At 34.9% G+C, this 21202-nt stretch overlaps 2 protein-coding genes across 4 annotated transcripts; both read left to right on the top strand.

Annotated features, from left to right (window-relative positions):
- The first annotated feature begins 112 nt into the window (after positions 1–112).
- On the top strand, positions 113–8103 carry LOC128192440 (alpha-N-acetylgalactosaminidase-like). Of its 3 annotated transcripts, none has more exons than XM_052865101.1 (9): positions 113–200; positions 603–762; positions 1037–1211; positions 2705–2879; positions 3040–3134; positions 4579–4740; positions 5337–5534; positions 6529–6624; positions 7160–8103. In XM_052865101.1, the coding sequence occupies exons 2-9, from the start codon at positions 614–616 to the stop codon at positions 7325–7327; spliced, it is 1218 nt and encodes a 405-aa protein (XP_052721061.1). In that variant the 5' UTR covers positions 113–200; positions 603–613; the 3' UTR covers positions 7328–8103. The 3 variants fall into 3 exon arrangements, with proteins under 3 accessions (XP_052721061.1, XP_052721063.1, XP_052721062.1); XM_052865103.1 differs by having other exon boundaries at positions 181–200; positions 606–762; XM_052865102.1 differs by lacking the exon at positions 113–200 and adding an exon at positions 259–413.
- Positions 8104–16398: 8295 nt separating this feature from the next.
- On the top strand, positions 16399–20853 carry LOC128192439 (leucine-rich repeat-containing protein 24-like). Its single transcript, XM_052865100.1, is given in 3 exon segments — positions 16399–17825; positions 19923–20067; positions 20369–20853. Coding segments are annotated over 2 exon segments (1461 nt in total). The 3' UTR covers positions 19957–20067; positions 20369–20853.
- The last annotated feature ends 349 nt before the right edge of the window (positions 20854–21202 follow it).

Here is a 21202-nt window from a genome sequence, read left to right as displayed (position 1 = left end):
ATTTCCCCTATTTTTGGGTGATTAATGTTTGACATATTAAGTAGCCTTTTCCTGATTTTTATAAATGATCTAAGATAGAGGGCAATGAATCTAAAATATTACATCTGGTGATTCGTCACATGGTATGAAATCACATGATCTCAGTTTGACTCACGTGAGACTATACACAAAGGGAAAGTAAGCGGCTTCCGTTGGTATTTGTAAGTAAATTATTAGTATACAGTTACTTATCTAATTGTTAGTTGTTGCATCAAAGCTGTAAATGTGGCTTTATTGGTGTTTTAAGGCTTGATTTAAAAGCGCGTCATTCGTCATTCAATCATGCAAGATTGATTTTTTTTGTGTATCAAATGTTGATTTTGTGATCCATAATTATTCTGTTATTGTACTATATAACTGGAAGCAAATTGAAAGTAATAGAAGTTTATTTCAATTATCTTTCATTTTACTTGAAAATCGTTTAAAAACTTCGTTTTATTCAAGTGATAAGACATACCAGTAATAAATCTGAATTAAATAGAGACAATCAGTATTACCGGTAATTTAAGTCACTAACAAGTTTTCAGCTTCTTGCTTATTTGTTGTTCATGTTTGGTTTTTAGCAGTCATCAAAATGGAGAAAGTGTTACTACTTCTGGCAGGAGTTTCTGTTTTATATGCTCTGGATAATGGGCTGGGCCGCACACCGCCGATGGGCTGGAACTCTTGGGAGCGCTTTAGGTGTAATGTTGATTGTGACAATGACCCAGAAAACTGCATTGGGTAGGTCTTCCTCACTAAACTGTTAAATTAGAATATTCACATAAAGATTATTTATATTTCTTGTTGATATGTTATAGTATTTTATGTAGTTATGTAATATCTGTATAAAAATTAAAGTAATCTTTTAATAAGAGTGAATTTATAAGAGGGAAAGGTACAGATACAAGACTCCCCGATAGGCGGCGATAGCGTAGTAGTTAGTAGCAAATCACAATGGCATATCAATGCGGAGAAAATGAAATGCATGTAAAACTAGATGTTTGTGTGTTTTTAGAGAGAAACTCTACATGCAAATGGCGGATAGGATGGCTGCTGATGGCTACAAAGACGCTGGTTATGAGTATGTGAATGTTGATGACTGCTGGATGGCCAAGGAACGGGGACCTGATGGCAAGCTGCAGGCCGACCCCAAACGCTTCCCTAGTGGCATGAAAGCTTTGGGTGATTATGTGAGTTTAGTGGCAGATTTGCTTAGCCTTTTATCTCTGATCCAGCCTGGATTCCTTAAAAACAGAATTAAGTTCTGAATTGAATCCTGAGAAATTACTCAGCTGAGATTTTACTAATTTTGCATTTTTGAATCCATATTTTTTTTTCTTCATTTTCAAGTGAGTTTAATTTTTTGAAATATCAAAACAACTTTAATATAGACACTTGTTGTACCAAAACAGTTTCTATATGTATGTGTGTGGTGGGGGGGGGGGGGGATGGGGGTAAGAAAACTTGAACTATTTAACTTCCAATGATAACATACACCATGTTACAATTTATTAATGGAATTCAATTTACAGTTTCTGCCATGATCAAATTTTAACTTGGAATATTGATTGGTTTTCTAATGGCATGCCAGCATAGAATCGATTCAGTCTATTTATAGTCTGTTTAAAAAGCAAACAAAGGAAAGAGTAGACAATGCATGGAGCTATGCAAAACTAATGGTTAAAAAGCTGCCTGAATATTTTAACATCAACACACTTGGGAAATTTTTCTTTAATCAATGCACTCAACAAGAGTAATATTTAAATTTTTTTTTTTAAAATCACAGTTTTGAAGAAATTATTATTAAACACTTACAAACTGAACGAAAAGTAAATTCATCAAGCAAAAAATCCTCCTTTTTAACCGGGTTTTCCAACGGAAAAATCCGGTTATTAAATTGGTGAAATTGGCGGGTGGGCGGGCGGCTGCCAAAAGGGTACCCTCATTGTACGGATAACTCCTCCTACAGTTTTCAAGATAGGAAGTTGTTCTTTTGCAGATCAATTGTACATATATCAGAGGTGTGCATATTGCTAGGATTTAGATTTCCAATAATTTATGAAAAAAATACCTGCTTTTTAACTTAGTCATTTTTTGGCAAAATATTGCATATAGGGTACCCTCATTGTACGGATAACTCCTCCTACAGTTTTCAAGATAGGAAGTTGTTCTTTTGCAGATCAATTGTACATATATCAGAGGTGTGCATATTGCTAGGATTTTGATTTCTGATTATTTATGAAAAAAATACCTGCTTTTGATCTTAGTCATTTTTTGGCAAAATATTGCATATAGGGTACCCTTTCACCTTATCCATTTCACTGGATACGGGTTGACATGGATTATGGATACAGTTCACATAAAAGAAAACCCGGTTTGCTGTCACATTGACAGCTTTTCACTTGTAATACAAATGTGAAATGTAAATCAAGATCTGATTATGTTGGCTTGTGTGGTTTTTCCCAGGAAATGTATTTCGATTCAAAAAGGCTCAAATCCTAAAATATGTTTCAGTTTAATTTATCACTAATTATAATAGATTGCTAAATTAAGATGTCTGCACACATAAAAGTTGGATTATAGTACATAAGTCTGTGCTAATCACATAATATCTGGCAAATAGTCATATTCTGTGTAGTGTCCTTGGAGCAATGCAGATTGTTGACAATATAATGCTTTATAGATTCACAGTAAAGGCCTGAAGTTTGGTATCTATGAGGACTTTGGAACACAGACTTGCGGGGGATTTCCAGGCAGCAAATTCTTCATGGAGACTGACGCCCAGACATTTGCTGACTGGGGGGTGGACCTCCTGAAGCTGGACGGTTGCTATAGTAACATAGAGGATATGACATCTGGTAATTCTTGTTTTTATTGTAACAACTAAATACAAAGGAAGCAGATCTGTCTAACTGTCTGTAATGAATTTGGTTTCTCATATTTTACTTCAGAACAAAATCAAACCATTTATTTCGTTAACATGACCACGTTTGTAACATTGAATATTGACAATTTAAGGTTATCCTATCATGGAGTTTTTCCTGAATAAGACCGGAAGACCCATTCTCTATTCCTGCAGTTGGCCAGCTTACTTTGTTGCTTATAAAAAAATAGTAAGTCACATACAAAACATTGTCAGTAACCCAGGTGTGATTCACATTGATGTTTTCCATCACTCAAAACCTTGGTTTGCAGTAATGCATACAAGTTTACAACTGTAGATAATGGTTGGTCTGTACTCATATTTTGCATTCCTTCATTCTTTGTTATTTGTCACAGGGGCCAGACATTCTAATTTCTAAACGTTTAATTATTTATAAATGTAAGAAGCAGTAGACTGAATCTGAGTTTGCTTTCAATTAAAAGGAATGGTTGTATCATCGGTTTAAATGGATGATGCACAAGACTGCACATAAATGATTAAATATGACTATTTATAGCATGGAAAATTATCTTCAAATGCCTGGTAAAAAAAAAGTTTAAAAAATCAAGTGCCTGTAATTTTGTTACATTGTGTATGTATTTAAAACGCAATGTGTTCCTATTTCATAAACCAGTAATTAGGCAAGTTTGTTAACACAACAAAAAGTAGCGTATATGAAAATAATGTAGTATATGCAGAGGAAAAGAAAGTTTTATTAAATCCCATGATTTCATTTACAGTACGATTAGATATTAAAAAATTGTAGAGACCCTAGTATGCTGTTTCCTTGTTTAAGCACTTATGTGGATATCTTCTGATCAAGCCAGTGTATACATGTACCTATGTTTGCTTGCATTTATTATATTGATCTTCCGACCACTTGTCTACTTGAACTTCCCCTCCAAACAAAATGTTTTCAATCGTTGAGTCTGACAGTGTATAACATTTGTATACATTATCATAGGGGCAGGAAAAGATTTTAAGATTGTAATGAATTTATCATTTTGTCTGTTTGCTCAGATTATTTTTAATTTCTATTTTACTTCAAGCTGCTTTAACTTTTATGCATGCTTAAGATAGTTCAGCCATGAGGCTCATCAGGACTGAGTTATACCTGGTGGTGCTGACTAGATGAAAGTCATCGACTCTCCGTTGATAGCAAAACACTCTTTAACAAAATAACTTTCAGCATAAGCTGGTGACCATTTTCAGCTTGATGGACTGATATGAGGCAGATAAAGTGTCTTGCCGGGAAATCAAAACACACACCAGCAATTGGCAGCAGTGGGATTTGAACCAACTGTTTTCATTCACTGGTCCAGTGCATTTGACCACTGAGCCACTTGCTCCACTTAGCTTAGATAGTGGCATCTTTTATGTAATAAAATAATGATAGTTTTTGAAAGCAGTTAGATCTCTTAGATAGGATTGAGTACAGAATAGAAGACATCAAACATACTGCTTACAAACCCATGTACAATGAAATTGCTCTGATTTTCACTTCACTGTTAGCATGCATAGCTCAATTTATACTGCACATTATACTCATTACTAATAGTATAGTGTAGGTTTCAACCTAGCAAACTGGTAGCTGCTAAATTCAAGAACATGTATATGATTGTTTGTAACTTTAGCCTGACTACAAGGCCATCGCCAAGAGCTGTAACATCTGGAGGAATTACGATGACATCCAGGACTCATGGGACAGTGTGACAGAAATCGTCAACTACTACGCCAAGAACGAGGGAAACTTCTTTGAGGTGGCTGGTCCAGGCAGTTTTAATGATCCTGACATGGTATGTACATCTTATAATTTGTTAACATTTAGGGCTGGGACAATACATTATTTTCTGTATAGATATGTGTCACGATATTTGTGTCACAATATGATAGGTATCATGATGATAATATTCTTTCGATGAAAGAGGTTGTTTTCCATTATCCAAAATAAAATACTTTTACTTAAATTGTTGAAACTTGAAGCCTTAAGAGAAAACACTTTATACTGTCATAGACATGGTTGTCATTTTGAATACATTGTGCTCTCAGTATTTTATTTTGGTTTTAAAAAACTGAATTCCCATTGGATAATATGTCACATTTAAATGAAATTTAAGCATATGGTCTATAATACAGAAATTGAATTTTTCGTATCCATATTTTGTTATATTGTCCCAGCCCAATTAACAAATAACTGATCCTGGAAAACATCTTGCTGGTAATTAGATCCATGATTTTATTTGATAGAGTGAATCAAAGATAATGGTAATCTATATGACTGATATTTGATTCTTTTAAAAGTTCAATTCAAATTTTCAATATGCATGATATATACATAAGGTTTAAACAGTGACAAGTAAGGTCAGTGGTAATTTTTGTTGATATATTATAGCTGATCATTGGAAACTTTGGCTTGAGTCGGGACCAGCAGCGGGCACAAATGGCCATGTGGGCGATTATGGCTGCCCCACTGCTCATGTCGGCTGACCTCAGGAAGATGGACCCTTACTCCAAGTCTATACTGCTCAACAAAGACGTGATTGCTATAAACCAGGACCCAATGGGACAGCCAGGGTCAATCATACTGGATGTGAGTAGTCTTCTTGGCTTATAGGTGACAGATGGCAAAGTTCTGATCCTGAATGAAAATGCCTTGTTCATTGATTAGTAATCAACATGTACATATACTTTCGTGCAGAGACAAAGAGTGGCCTAATTCTTATCCAGCTTTATGAAACAATCTCGCATGAGTCAGATTTGTAAAAGTTTATCCATCTTAAATACATCTGTAATATTCCATATTTACAGAAGCTTTTTAAGCTGTAAAATTAAGGTGTATCATTTGGCCCAATAATTTATTCATTTTGTATATGCACTCACAGTTTGTCCAGCTAGCTGATATTCTTGATAAACCATGATTTTCTGTTAAATTCCATCTTAGAGACTTGATGACCAGTTTAATTAGAACTGTTTAAACAAGAGCTTGGACTTTGGGCAGTACGTGATAAACTCCGATTTGATGAAGGCGGGGTCTATTCATGGTTAACTGTCCAGCTATTGGCTAATATATATGCATACATTAAACCCCATGACACTCGTCCGACTTCATTCAGGGATGTATATTTCGCTGAAACAGCCTCAGTTTCACACAGCAGAGCAACGGTTTTGAAAATCTATGAATATTAATGAGGTTCTCTTAGCGAATTAGAAGAAAGGATGTCAATGTTTGACAGCTTGATTTGATGAGCAAACTAGATAGTAACATCCAACCGAAAGTCCAAGCTCCTGTTAAAACGGTTCATTGGAAGTAAAAAAAAAAAAAACGAGGAAAAAAACCTCTTTGCTGAAAATTTGCTGGACAGATGCCTGATTATAGCTTCAAACCAATTATGTGATCAAATATTTCTATTGTTACTTATATCATTCTTTACTGCTGTTTACTGACCAGAAGCACCTGTAAATAACAATGATGAGATGCTTCGGACACCTCCGACTTTGCTGCTCTTTGATATGATCAATACAAATTTAGCAATGTATGGCATTTTAATCAATTGATCAATTGAAACTCGGTTTTCTATTGACAGATGAACCAAATACAGATATGGTTTAGACCTGTGATGCCAAAGGGGAGTGCTGCTTTTGCTGTTCTTTATACTGGGTCCTATGGCACACCGGAAAAGGTAATTTAACACAGGCGGGCACTCTATCATACAGTATGCTCTGTTGATATCTATTGATATACACTGTCATTGGACTTTTTATTACCCTGATGTAATGATTTATCAATAATCTTTCAAGAGGCCAGGGCTAAAGAGTAATTATTTCTTTCACGTTAATAAATCATCTACATGTAGTTAACAAATATCAAAAGTGACAGTAAAAATAATGTGAATTGCTATAATCGTAACCATAAAAAAAAAAAGATAATGAAGCAATGCTTAGCAAATGTTCATGTGACATAATCAGATTTGAGTTGCTTTTCTTGAGTAATGTTAGTATATTATTCTCTTCTAATAAAATAACAAAAAATTTTATCTCTGGTTATTGCAAGTTATTTTTCATAGCTGATTTTAATGGTGGTGATAGAAGTACTGACCAGTCAATATTTTTCGTAAAAACTAACTTTTCAATTATCAATAGTGAGAATCTTCTTCTGTCTATTATAGAAATTTTAAGTTTATGATTTTTTTCATAAGACTGTTGATTTATTTTCAGTTGAGTTTGAAGTGTGAGACCCTTGGAATGGTTGGATCAGGGGGCTACAATGTGACGGAGGTGTTTGATGGACGTTACGTGGGAATGTTTAAATCCGCAGACAATATTAACATCACCGTGAACCCCTCGGGAGTTTTCCTCGGGAAAGCTGTATACCTAGGAAACTAGACCCACGAACAGTTAGTGATACTGAGGCTGTGACCATTGATCTCGCAATCATTGGACTGTTCATGCAAACTTTATTTTGGTATATCTGAAATTTTAATGCAATCAGATTTTTATTTACTGTTAATCATTTAACAGCCTTTACATTGGGTATTTCCTGCTAAATTTATGTTTGTGTATTTAATGTTTGTGTAGTTAATTATTTATCTGTTAGTTATTGAAACACTCATATCTTGGCATTTATGTATTCAATAAACTATATATATACAACATGTCCACACACAAACCTTTGTTCCTCTCCATTACTGAATGCATTCCAATGAAATTGCCTTTTGAAATATTTTTGCTATTGTAATACATTTGACAGATTTAACAGACAGGTTGGATTATTATAAAGCTATGTACAGAATCAGAAATAATATAATCCAAACAAATTTTTATATGCATATTTTTGTGTTGTATTTTTACCAAGTTTCTGCTTTAGTTAATACCTTAGCTTCTCTTTTTGCATAATTGTTCAATATTCACTATTGTGAATTATGTAGATGAATTAGTTTGAATCGTTTAAGGGATATGAATTTTCTCAGGTTTAGATTTCTTATATATAACAGAATCATGTTGAACAATTATTTTGTGAATTAAGTCTGCTTGATCATGTATTGTGTTACAGTACTGTGAAATCTCTACATGTTTGTAGTGAGTAGGTCATGTACTTAAAGTGTGTGATTGTACAGAGCGGGATTTAATACTCTTTGAGAAATAAAATATATAAAATGGTATTTTCTGTTAAATGTTTATTTTCACAGCACCAGGTGTTATAAAACATTAGGTTGCTTTCTGTGATGAAATATTACACAGAAATGTTCAAGTGTTCATTTAAACAATAAAATGCTTTCTTTGGTGATTCATGTGTGATATGAAGTTGGCGACATTGCGTTAGCGGGTTATGTATTTATTTTATTTTTCTGCAATGATCACTACCTTAATAACCCGCATTCATCAAAGAAAACATTTTATTGTTTATATTTGCATCTTTCTTTTAACAAATTAATGAATTGGTTATAAATAAATGGAGAAAAATTCACAAAATTAATGTTAATTTTCATCAGTTCATTAGTTAAAAGAACCAGTCTCCTTAGGGAATGTTAGTCTGACATTATCATGATTATTTCGTGCAGTCCGTGATTTTTCTTAGGTCGCTTTACAAGTTTCGACCAAACGATAAACGGTATGGAGGGTAATCGTGTTCAAAAATCCAGACATGTTAACTTGTAAATCCGAATATGCAATCGTGTTGATGTGTGAGCCTGAGCATGAATATGTGTAATTCTGATCGTGTAACCTATAAAACTCGGGTATAAACACGTGTAAGATTTGACTCAGTTCCTTCGCATGATGCACATTTTGCAACTTTATTGTTTACATTAGTTAATTAAACCTTCAACTTTGCACACTTTCAATCCGTAGTTTCTGCGTTTGTAACTTCAGGCTCGGCAATAACACATCTGACATGATACAAATTGACAAATGTAAAGTCTGCAAGTTTGTCGAATTTTGACATGACCTTATATGGCAACTGCCTTGCTGCGGGAAAAGGCATGCCGTAACCGCCGGACCGGAATGAACGAAATATAATTAAACATAATATTCAGCTAAACTGTTGTAATAAGCTTTTAATGAACTACACCTTTTCTATCGAAAACACGGGTATTATTGTTAGAAAAGAAAAAAAATTGAGGTATGAATGAAACTGGACCAAACAGGAAGAGGTTCATGTAGAAAAAAAAAATCGTTGCCGATGTGACGAATGCGCTAATTTCCGTAATATAATTCTCATGGTATTATAAAAGGAAATGCCTAATATCTTATATCTCAAAAAAAAAAAATTGACATGTAATTTAAACTGGAATATAAGTAAATGCGTACTCTTTTCTAGAAATGAGACGGATCAAGAAATTTCCTAAGGGGGTAAATATATTTTGAGCGACATGGGGTTCGAAGACCGCCGTGAGGTCCCATGTAACTCCATTGGTTCTGAATTCTAAGAATTTTGAGAGTGAATTTTTAACCAGGTTTCCGATTATTGAAATAGTAAAAAAATGCAGACGGGCGAGTGGCTGTCAAAAAGGTACCCTTATTGTACCGATAACTCCTCGAACAGTTTTCAAGGTAGGAAGTTCTTCTTTTGCAGATCATTTATACATATATATCAGAAGTATGCAAATTGCTAGGATTTTGATTTCTGATAATTTATAAAAATATCAGCCGATGAACTTAGTCATTTTTGGGCAAAAACATTGCATATAGAGTACCCCATTTTTACTCTTGTTATTTTTCTGAATTAGTTAGAATAAACGACCTGCAAGGATTTGGTAATTTTTCGCGGAAAAATTTATGTTTATACTTTTTAGCTCACCTGAACCGAAGGTTCAAGTGAGCTTTTCTGATCACCCGTTGTCCGTCGTCCGTCCGTCCGTCCGTCCGTCCGTCTGTCTGTCTGTCCGTCCGTCTGTAAACTTTTCACATTTTCAACTTCTTCTCAAAAACCACTGGGCCAAATTTAACCAAATTTGGTACAAAGCATCCTTATGGAAAGGGGGTTATAAATTGTAAAAATAAAGGGCACAGCCCTTTTCAAAAGGGAGATAATTGCGAAACAGTAAGTATAGGGTGCATGTCTTTAAAAATCTTCTTTTCAAGAACCACTGCACCAGAAATGCCAATATTTACACAAAAGCTTGTATATATAGTGAAGATTCTAAATTATAAAAATTGTGACCCTGGGACCAAAACTGGGGCCCCAGGTGGGGTTCATAGTTTAACATAGAAATACATAGGAAAATGTTTTAAAAATCTTCTTCTCAAGAACCACTGCACCAGAAATGCCAATATTTACACATAAGCTTGTATACATAGTGAAGATTCTAAATTGAAAAAATCGTGACCTTCGGACCAAAACTGGGGCCCCAGGCGGGGTTCAAAGTTTAACATAGATATACCTTAGGAAAATGTTTAAAAAATCTTCTTCTCAAGAACCACTGCACCAGAAATGCCAATATTTACACAAAAGCTTGTATATATAGTGAAGATTCTAAATTATAACAATCGTGACCCTCGGACCAAAACTGGGGCCCCAGGCGGGGTTCAAAGTTTAACATAGATATACCTTAGGAAAATGTTTAAAAAATCTTCTTCTCAAGAACCACTGCACCAGAAATGCCAATATTTACACAAAAGCTTGTATGTATAATGAAGATTCTAAATTGTAGAAATCGTGACCCTCAAATCAAAACTGCAGCCCCAGGCGGGGTTCAAAGTTTAACATAGAACTACATATGAAAAATGTTTAAAAATTTTCTTCTCAAAAACCACTTCACCAAAAATGCCAATACATACACAAACGGTTGTATATATAGTGAAGATTGTAAAAATCGTGACCCCTGAACTAAAAGTGGGGCCCCAGTAGGGGTTTAGATTTTAACATATATAGGAAAATGTTTTAAAATCTTCTTCTCAAGAACTATAGTGCAACTGTTTGGGATATTACTATGCATACATGTACATCCTTAAATAATGTACATTCAAAAAATTATATTTACATTCTACTGTGTTTTTCCATTAAATTCCGTGATGTTTAAATGCCTCTAAATGCAACAAGTAGTCAAAGGTCAAATTGACGAGTTTTATTATGACGTCACAAACGTTGAACGCTGTAAACTGCAACGTCACAAGCGAAAATCAAAGTTCACGCTTGTGGCTGTTACTGTGGCTCTTCCATTAATATTAACTTACCCTTAGGATAAGATAGGAATTTTAAGGTATGAATCACATTTGCAGACAAGGCAAGAAGTTAAAAAAAATGTAAATATAAGCATTAAATCATGATTTTTGGAAGTATACACTCTCATAACTGCAGCGGTGTGTGCATACAAATTTTCATAACGCGCTAACGCGCGTTACTCAATTTGTATGCACACACCGCTGCAGTTATGAGAGTGTATACTTCAAAAAATCATGATTCAATGCTATAGTAACTCCCGGACAATTGATGGGCACCAAGAGGGGTTCAAAATTTAAACATTTTAAAAAACATAAAGGAAAAGTATAAAAATTTTCTTCTCAAGAACTACAATGTTTTAGTTTGTGGAATTTCTATGCCTTCGCTCATGTAGATTCCTAATTGGTAAAATCGTGACCCCCGGACCAATACTGGGGCCCCAAGATGGGGTCAAAGTTTATTATAGAAATATAAAGGTAACGTTAAAATATCTTCTTCTCGAGAACTACAATGCCTCAATTTGTGAGATTACTATCATGCATACAACCTTGGATAATGAAGGTTCGACAGTTTTAAAATAGTGACCCCTGGACTAATACTAGGGACCCAAGATGGGTTTAAAGTTAAATGTAGAAGTACCGGTATATATGGAAAATGTTTAAAAATCTTCTTTTCGAGAACTACAATGCATCAATTTGTCAGATAACTACGTAAGCACCCTCAAATAGTGTAGATTCGAAATTATAAAAGCTGTGACCTCAATCTAATACTGGGGCCCCAAGAGGTGTTCAAAGTTTAGCATAGAAATATAGAGGGGAAAATGTTGAAAAATCTTTTTCTAGGGAACTATAATGCTTCAGCTTGTGAGATAACTATGCAAGCATCCTTAAATAATGTAAATTCCAAATAATTAAAACTTTAGCCTTGGACTAATACTGTGGCCCCAAGAGGGGTTCAAAGTTTAACATAGAAAGATATATTGAAAATGTTTTTAAAAAGTTTTTCTCGAGAACTATAATGCTACAGTTTGTGAGATTATTATGCAAGGATCCTCAAATTGTGTAAACTCTAATGTAGTGGAACCAAGAGTTATCTTTCTTGATGTTCTGTACAGTCTGAGAGTTATTTCTCTTGAAGTGGAACTCTGCTACGTTCAGTTTTTCAGGTTGTGTACGTGCGGTCCTACCGCAGTGCTACACATTTTCATTCCTATGTTACTGTTTATGTTGTTCAAGACAACCATAAACCTCGGACCATAACTGGGTCCCCAGAAAGGGGTTCAATGTTTAAAATAGAAAAAGCATATGCTACGAAATGTAATGTTACAAGGAACTGCTGTTCAGGTGAGCGATGTGGCCCATGGGCCTCTTGTTGTTGTTGTGTAAGTGAAAGATAAATAATAACACAATCTTCAATAATAATAAAAAAAAAACGCGCATATTTTTTGTGCGCCGTAAATTGAAGTTTTACTATGGGAGGCACTGTAGCTCAAATATCGTCCATCTGTATTTTTAGACAGGGAGCTACAGACCTGCAGCTAGTTCACAAGTGGCTGTAAAGCTGTATTATACTAGCTCTCCAGAAATATTTTATCAGCCAACTTCACAAAGTGAGTCTGTATTGAACCGACATTCAGGACGTCATACTCAATCCCGTAATAATTGCTTAAAATAATTTTTAAAAAATGTCAATTTTTACCTACATGATAGGCTTTTTTTCCTATATATTGCCGCAATGCAAAGAAACATTTCTTAAAATAATTTATACACATTTTAATTTCACGATAGTTAACCTTATCTTTGGAATTTTTATTCATTTTTTTTTTAAAGAGGGCGTCGCTTCTTATGTCTCATATTACTGGGTAATCACAATCTCAAAACCAATGTCTTTATAAATAGCTTGTTTTTCTTATCGATAACTTTGCAACTCAGCTGACGGACCCCGTGTAATTTTTCGCGTGGGGGGGGGGGGGTCTTGTCACAACTTTGTGGTAGCAATAAGGATGCATTTGGAGATATTTTCTTAATTCAGCCGAGGCCTATACTTTAACAATTTGTTGCATGTACTCCAATAACAGTGGCTTCGGAAGCAAATTGAAAGGGGGGGGGGCTAAACTAATCATGAAAAATATTGACAAGAATTCCCATAATCATGAAAATTCTAATCCGTGGGGGAGGGTATACCAATAACTCCAATCTTACCTGCCCAATTCCCCCCCCCCCCCAATCATGAAATTCCTAATCCGTGGTGGTGGTGGTGGTGGGGGGGGGGGTGCTAGTATACCTACTATGACTCTAATTTTCAATATCACTATTAATATTTCATTCTCTTTAAGGTCTTTTAAGGAACAATTTTGTTTGTTGCGAGGAAAAAGTGGGGGGGGGGGTTGGGTTGAATCCTCCCTGTTGCTATGTTCCTAATGGTTAGGTCTAACTTGGCAAAAAAGTGGGTGGGGGGGGGGGGCTAAGTCCTCCCCCTAGCCCCCCCCCCCCCCGACCCTCCCGGTTCAGACGCCTATGGATAAAAATGCGTATATATCTTTATTCACGTGTATTCAAACAAAGTCATTAAATGTAATTTTTTTCAGTTCTAAGAGGATATCTGAAGCCGATCGAATTCTTTACTCGCATCTTTTATACATTCTCTTGATAAAATGTACACCAATCTTATAATTTAATTTTCCGAAAAATAATACTCTATGAAATGTTGTTATCCAGAGATAATATGATTATAGGCTTACCTAATTTTTTTTTTATTTATTCCGTCCCTATTCCGGCGATTACGGCATGCCTTTACCTGCAGCTAGCCTTTTTCTATCAGTGACATCACTGTTTCCATATAAGGTCATGTCAAAATTCGACAAACTTGTAGACTTTACATTTGTCAATTTGTATCATGTCAGATGTGCTATTGCCGAGCCTGAAGTTACAAACGCAGAAACTACGGATTGAAAGTGTGCAAAGTTGAAGGTTTAATTAACTAATGTAAACAATAAAGTTGCAAAATGTGCATCATGCGAAGGAACTGAGTCAAATCTTACACGTGTTTATGCCCGAGTTTTATAGGTTACACGATCAGAATTACACATATTCATGCTCAGGCTCACACATCAACACGATTGCATATTCGGATTTACAAGTTTACATGTCTGGATTTTTGAACACGATTACCCTCCATAAAACGGGGCATGTAGATTTCAGTTTGGCTGTTTCTACATTATATAGAGTTAACAATAAGTTTTCGCCAGAAATAGAGGGAATCATACTCGGTAGAGGTACCTAAATGTCAAAAAAGCTTTGGTTGGTAGATGTAATGAAAAGTTAGAGAGGTCAAGGTCAGAACGGTCAATGTTACAATGATTTCATAACTTGAATGACTTGTTTGGACTTTGCTTTTTAAATTTATCTCCTTTCGTTTGCCGTTGTAATGTCATGGTCTTAGTTGTTTTGAGTTGTTCCATGGGGTTGAAAACCAGTTCATATCTTTATCAAAAAGTAAATTTAAGGTTAATTTTCAAACATCGGAGTCATTTTGATAGAGAGTCATGATCAACGGTCAAGTCAGAAATAAGCACTTGAATTCTGTATGATAAAGTCTCCATTAAATGAGGGGGCTTATTGTTGAATTCAAAGTCGAATGTAGAATATTTAATTTACACGATGATGATAATTATATACAATTAATTAACATTCTTTATCGTGTAGAAATTTTTGTGGAGAACAATAAAAAACGAAAACAAACTAAAGCAAAAAAAAAAAACAACAACAACAAAAACCGGAGTAATTATCATTAATACCTCGACAACATTTTAAAAATTTGGTAAAGTCAAATATAAGATCAAGTTACAGACATTTTAAGATTCATGAGTGCAATTAACGCCGATAGTGCGTTAGGGTAATTGAGACTTAGAAGATTTATCAGACTATCAGACCTGGTCTACTGATTAAATATTTGCCGACCTTGATAAAACCTAAAACATGTACATAAATTGTACATTCTAACAAAAGGGCATGAGTGATACCCACAAATTAGTTCCTCTGTGGCACTTATCTATAAGTCTAGAAACCAATAACACAGAACGTAAAATCAACAGGTTCTTCATTTTACTCATACCTGCTTTACACAGGATTAATCAACACCAAAAATCTATCCGAGGACACCATTTCCCGTTAACATTTTTCCTCCTAATAGATTTCATTATGAAAGAAACCCCCATTCTTTAACAACTAAAATACAATCCAGATTTGTCACCATCGGTAAGTCTGTAGATTGAATTGTCGATATTTATGAACTCTGGTGAACTTGACTTACATGTAGATCGTTTGCTTAATATTGTTATTCGACTGTTTTTGAAATATCCTTAAGGTGGGTCCCTACTCAACATTTTTGGGTGATGCTTTTTATTTGTCTTGAAACTATTAATGAGCACCTTTGTAATTAAAAAGCTAAAAAAAAATTGTGTACATACTTTTCTTGCCAGAATCTTCACAATATCCATTACACGTTTCCAGCCAATTTCCATTTTTTTGGCAGTTTTAAATACATATCTTTAAATCAATAATATGTAAAAAACACTTTATAGTTCCCATTTTAATTGATAATCTGGTTTTAAAAGAAAGAAACTTTGTTGGGAAAGAATAGAAAATAAAAAAACCCTAATTACTACAAAATTTGAAGATAATATCTTGACATAATCTTGTAATTTAATGGTTAACTAGCTTATTTTTCTTTTTGAAAATTTAGATCTTTATCTGTTGCATTTTGAAAGCTACACAAATACGTGTATTGTGATTAACACGCTTATTTTCTTTTCTAGAACTATAAACACACACACACACACAGGCACACACGCACAGAATTTTTCATTTTTTTCTAACCTTTTTTGAACGATTTAATTGATATACATTTTATTAATATTTAACACAATCACTTGATATTTTTGGCCAGTTTATGTGCCAGTTTATGTGCCATTTTGAAATTAACTCTATGCAAGCCATTTCATCGTACAAATGAACATTTGGCAAAAAGATAATTTATAGATTTCGTTCGATAGTTTTTTGGGGGGATGGTGGGTACGAAACTTTTATTGGAAGGAAACTTCGAACCCTTAATCTCGTGTTGGACATTTGCTTAATACTGGCCAATTTATCGCCCTCAGAGATCTCCGTGATAGGTCAGTTTTCCAACAGACACACCGATGACAAGAAATCGTGTGGTTTTAAACACCTGCAAGTGAAGCAATAACCATCAGTCCTGTCTAGTTACACTAAATGACTCAAGGCCAAAAGTCATAGACATGTTCCCTGGGTGTAGGTGGTTCAACTTCGTTCTCCTGGCTTTGGTTGGAACAGTCTCTCTTCCCGTGAAAGGTAGTTGTCCGCCAGTATGCAGATGTTCTAATGTGTCAGCTATATGTCGGTCCGGACTCACCGTATTCCCCTCTGGTCTACCACCAGGGTTAACAGCCATCTCGGTAAGCGGTACATATTCAAGCAGAAACAACATACCCTCAATAGCCTTTTCCTTTTTTACCTCCGTTTCACGGTTAGAGAGGCTTCACATGGCATTCTGCAGAATTGAAACCATCACAGACGGCGCCTTACCGTCATCTTTGGTCACCCTAAATATCTCTTACAATAGAATTTGGATAATTTCAAGATCAACGTTAAAAAATCTTATTCATTTGAGACAGTTACATTAAACAGGAAATATTGGAACGGATATTTCTCACACTGCATTTAACAATTTGAGAAGGTTAAAAGAACTGTATATGGCAGATATGGGAATAAAAGTGTTTGACAAAAGACTACTGGAACATTTGCCAATGTTGAAGGTACTGGATCTTCATGGAAACAAACTTAAACATCTCGACTGGACGTTTACGGAGACATCAACCTCCTTATCTTACATTGATATTTCAGGGAATCTTTTTTCGGAGCTATCAAATTCTAGCATTATGAATTTGCGTCATATTAAATCGATAAATTTAAGTAATAACAATTGGAAATGTAATTGTGCCTTAGAATGGGTGAAGGTGTTGCCTTCTCCTATTCCAGAATCTGTTGACTGTAGCGGACCTTCATCTGTACGATATCTATCAATCGTCAATGTTCCTTCATCACAACTTACATGTGTACCGGCATCAGTGAGGTGTTCCACGGTTTCTTTTACGGGAAAGTACCACACCCAGTTGAATATTTCCTGTAGCTTTGACGGGGACCCCTTCCCTGACGTTTCTTGGATAAGACCTGATGGCGTCAAACTACAATATTACAACTATGACCATCCAAATTATGTCGTTTCAGAAACTGGTATGCTGACTATCAAATCTTTAGATATTTTAGATGATGGGCGGTGGACATTACATGTAAATAATGTCAAAAAGCAAAACTCTGTGTCATTGTCTGTCACTGTCACCGGCATTTTAACCACAACAACAACAACAACAACCACCACCAAAGGTATCAGTACTTTCTCTCTGACAGCGCCATCTACTTCCTCTATGACGACTATCACTGCAACCTTTGGAAACACCTTAGCGATGGATTCCAAAAGCAGAGGAGGTAGCGCGACTGTCGTCTGCTTGACGGTTCTTGGCAGCCTCGTTTTGGTGATCAGTATAGCCGTTTTCTTTCTCTGTTTATTCAATGTTTGCGGTCTACGTTTTTTGAGGCGACGTTCGGTTCATGATTGGTCTGAAACCACACAACAAACTTTACACAAGTAGGCGTTTGTATTTCAAGATGTTATGCATGTACATAGTTTACAGGGAAAGTGTAACAGTATAGATGTTTTTAGCGATATATTAAGAGCTGTACTGTGAAATATGTCGATAAATACATATGTACTTAAAAAAAACCTCCATAGTAATATTTAACCATTTTCCCGTTTCTTTGAATTAAATTTCCGATTTTAGTTTGCTACAGAGTATTTATTTTGAATGTTCAATTTCGGCAATTTTGAACGTACAAAAGTGCAAAAGCTTCATAAAGGTGTTATTGGTCATTTGTTATTAATAGCAAAAATATAGCCTATGAGTTTTGAGAAGAAGTATTTTAAAAGAAGCTAAGAACATATTAGACTTTCAACTTGTTTGCAATGCTATTCCCAACTTGTTTGATCATACAAATAATCAATGTTGTAAAATTTAAGATGTAACATTTGTCGTGTTTTAAATCTGAAATATTCCAGCCGTCACTAAATTGTGTGCACAAGTGATCTTCATAGATTTTGCAATTGCTCATGTTTAACAAAAAAAAAAAAAACAAAAACCAAATTCAAGTTCACTTCATTTTCATGTTGAATGGGAATAAAGACAACTTTTTAAGGAAAGTAAGTAAATTTATTGATGGTGGCATGCGTATACAATTTCATATGGTATAACAACAATGATAAGTAAAAGTTTAATACCCGGTCTGTCTGGCCAATATGCCTTTTTAAATACATGATATATGAAAAAGTAGAATAACACAGCGTCAAGAGACAGTACAATGTAACGGTTGTTACTTTTTGTGTCACCATTTCAGTCCCTCAGTCAATGCATTAAACAATTTTATAGCATTCTTCTGTCAAGTAAATGAAGATTTTGTACTTTTTTACCATTTTGTTTTTCAAATTTCGTGAAACACATAAAAGAAAGAACAACCACACTCTTATCACAGATAATATTCGGAAATTGATTTTTCCTATCAATTATTTCTTTAATCCTTGCTTTGCTGTGGACCTGCAGTATCTTTAGAATACTTACCGTTTTCTAAGCTATAGATCAGTATCCCCCCAAACCCAGTATCCAATAAACGGGTTACTGAGCAGATAAGGATGCATATATTGAATACAACTATCCTGAGTAGAGTCTCATTACACCAGCAAGCTCCTCTACAAAGTGATCATGATTGCTGCTAGTTAGATGATTTAATGAAATTAGAAGATCACTAATTAGCTTGCTTCTATACCTACATGTATAGAGGAAATTATTTTCTCAATTTGTTTCAGAATAAGAAATAATGGTCTACATGTAAATTGGTAGGGCTTTTATGATATAGCTATATATTTGTACAGTATGAATAGTGTCCATTCTGTCAGTACAATGCATTTTTTAAAAAATTCTCTTTGAATCGAAAACCGTCCTTTATCAGGGTCCCTTTCTTGAGCTGAAGAAAAACAAAACTTCATATAACAGCTTTAGTTGATTGCTGCTTTTTTAATTATACAAATAAATGAAGTCTTCTTTTTTAGGTTTCATTTTTTTCTGGACATATGGTCATTGAGAAGATTTTCATAATCAATATTATTTTTGCCCTTTTATCCAATTAATGGGGCATCTCTATTTAGAATAAGGGCGTGGTCCTTTATTTGAAGATTTTTGTTGACTTGGTTGAATAGTTCTCAAAATGATGTTGAAAACGGGTAAACAACAACGCCGAGAATGATAACAACGACCTTTGTAAGCCCAAGCCATCGATCAAACCAAAAGTATATTTCAAGTGCTACTTTTGAAAATTCTTAAGATTTTTATATGTAAAACAATGAATGACGTGATCATGATCATGCTAATAACGTCAGGCGCACGAAGCACGAAAGCGCAATATCAATAGATCAAGATTGTAAGATGCTGAAAGTGAATACATTTGATCATGTGATAAAAAATATGCCCTTTCTATGTGAAGCATTAAAACATGTGATTATATCTTAATTTTTTATTCCATGTGCATTATTTGAAAACATTTTAATAACAAGTATAAATTTTGATCAAAGTTCAATGTCCGATGCTACTTTGACGGTTCAGTTTACTAATTATCTCTTAACCACTCGTACTTAAAGATTCAAAACAACACTCAGTAGTGCTTCTGATTAAAGTGGTCATGAGTGCAGAGGATCCTCGTGACATTATAAAACACTGCACAGCTATCTGATACTAACATTTTATAGGAGGAAGTCGAAGTAACAACTGCAGCAGTTATATAATGTAAGTATACTTTACTCCGATCTAACTCCGTCTAACAGATCAAGGCATTAATTCTATCTTGACTTAATTAGTTAACTGGTTAATTAAAAAAATCGACTTCTATGAAAACAACACAAATGCCATCGTCAGAACCTATGATTAGCAACAAAAAGGGGGTGGGGGATCCACGGGATTCCGACAATGTAAGAAGGACTGGGTACATTTTACTTCTAATGTTTTGTGTGTGCTGTTGACTATTTGTAACATAGCCAAAGACAAGTTTGTATACTAGTATATGTTAACTGAATCATTTTATTTCTAGTCTCAAGATGAAAACATCCACCATAGTGGTACTGTTAGCGGTGCTGCTCATGTCTGAGCAAGCAGTGGGTCAAAGCTGGTGGGATAGGTTCCGGAATCGAGTCCAGAGCGGATTTGACACCGCGTCTGGCCACGTCCAACAAGCCGCAGAGGAAGCGGAAGCTCTTGCCAGACAGGCGGCTGAACGAGCCCGAGATGCCGCCGCGAGGGCCAGAGAACTCGCCAGGCAGGCGGCCGATGGGACTAGGGACTTTGTGAGACGAAGAATTGATGATTTAGACTAAAGTCATAATAACATTTTTATACGAGAATCAGCGATCGTGTCAAGTGAGCACTTGAAAGTCTTGATTAAAGAACGGACTACTTACTACGTACTTGTTTTAAGTCGATTTAAATGAAGTCTTATTTTACGTTTATACATATATAGGTCTCTGGCGATGTAAATTGAGTGACTGAAACTTTAAAATAAATTCTGCTCCAATTGAAGCTGGTTATAGAGAGAGAGAGAGAGAGAGAGAGAGAGAGAGAGAGAGAGAGAGAGAGAGAGAGAGAGAGAGAGAGAGTTAATTAACGATTTCACTTTAGTTAATACTACATGAGGAACTTAATCTATATCAAACTTCTTATGTGCCAAATATGACGCTAAATGTCTACATCTAAGTGTCTACTTTTTGTTCATCATTTTAATTTCTAGTGCAGTATGATGTATATTTTGTCAATAACAACGATTGCCGATTAGAATCAGACCTTTTGGTTACGGTCAAACGTTTTTTTCTCATCCAAACTCTCTAAGAATATAACGTTAGTTTGTTTCTTAAATGTTTTAAGTTTGGAT

Source organism: Crassostrea angulata, chromosome 7, assembly GCF_025612915.1.
Source record: "Crassostrea angulata isolate pt1a10 chromosome 7, ASM2561291v2, whole genome shotgun sequence".
Lineage (NCBI taxonomy): Eukaryota > Metazoa > Mollusca > Bivalvia > Ostreida > Ostreidae > Magallana > Magallana angulata.
The sequence above is the reverse complement of the archived record's forward strand: the minus strand, read 5'-3'. Positions and strand labels throughout refer to the sequence as shown.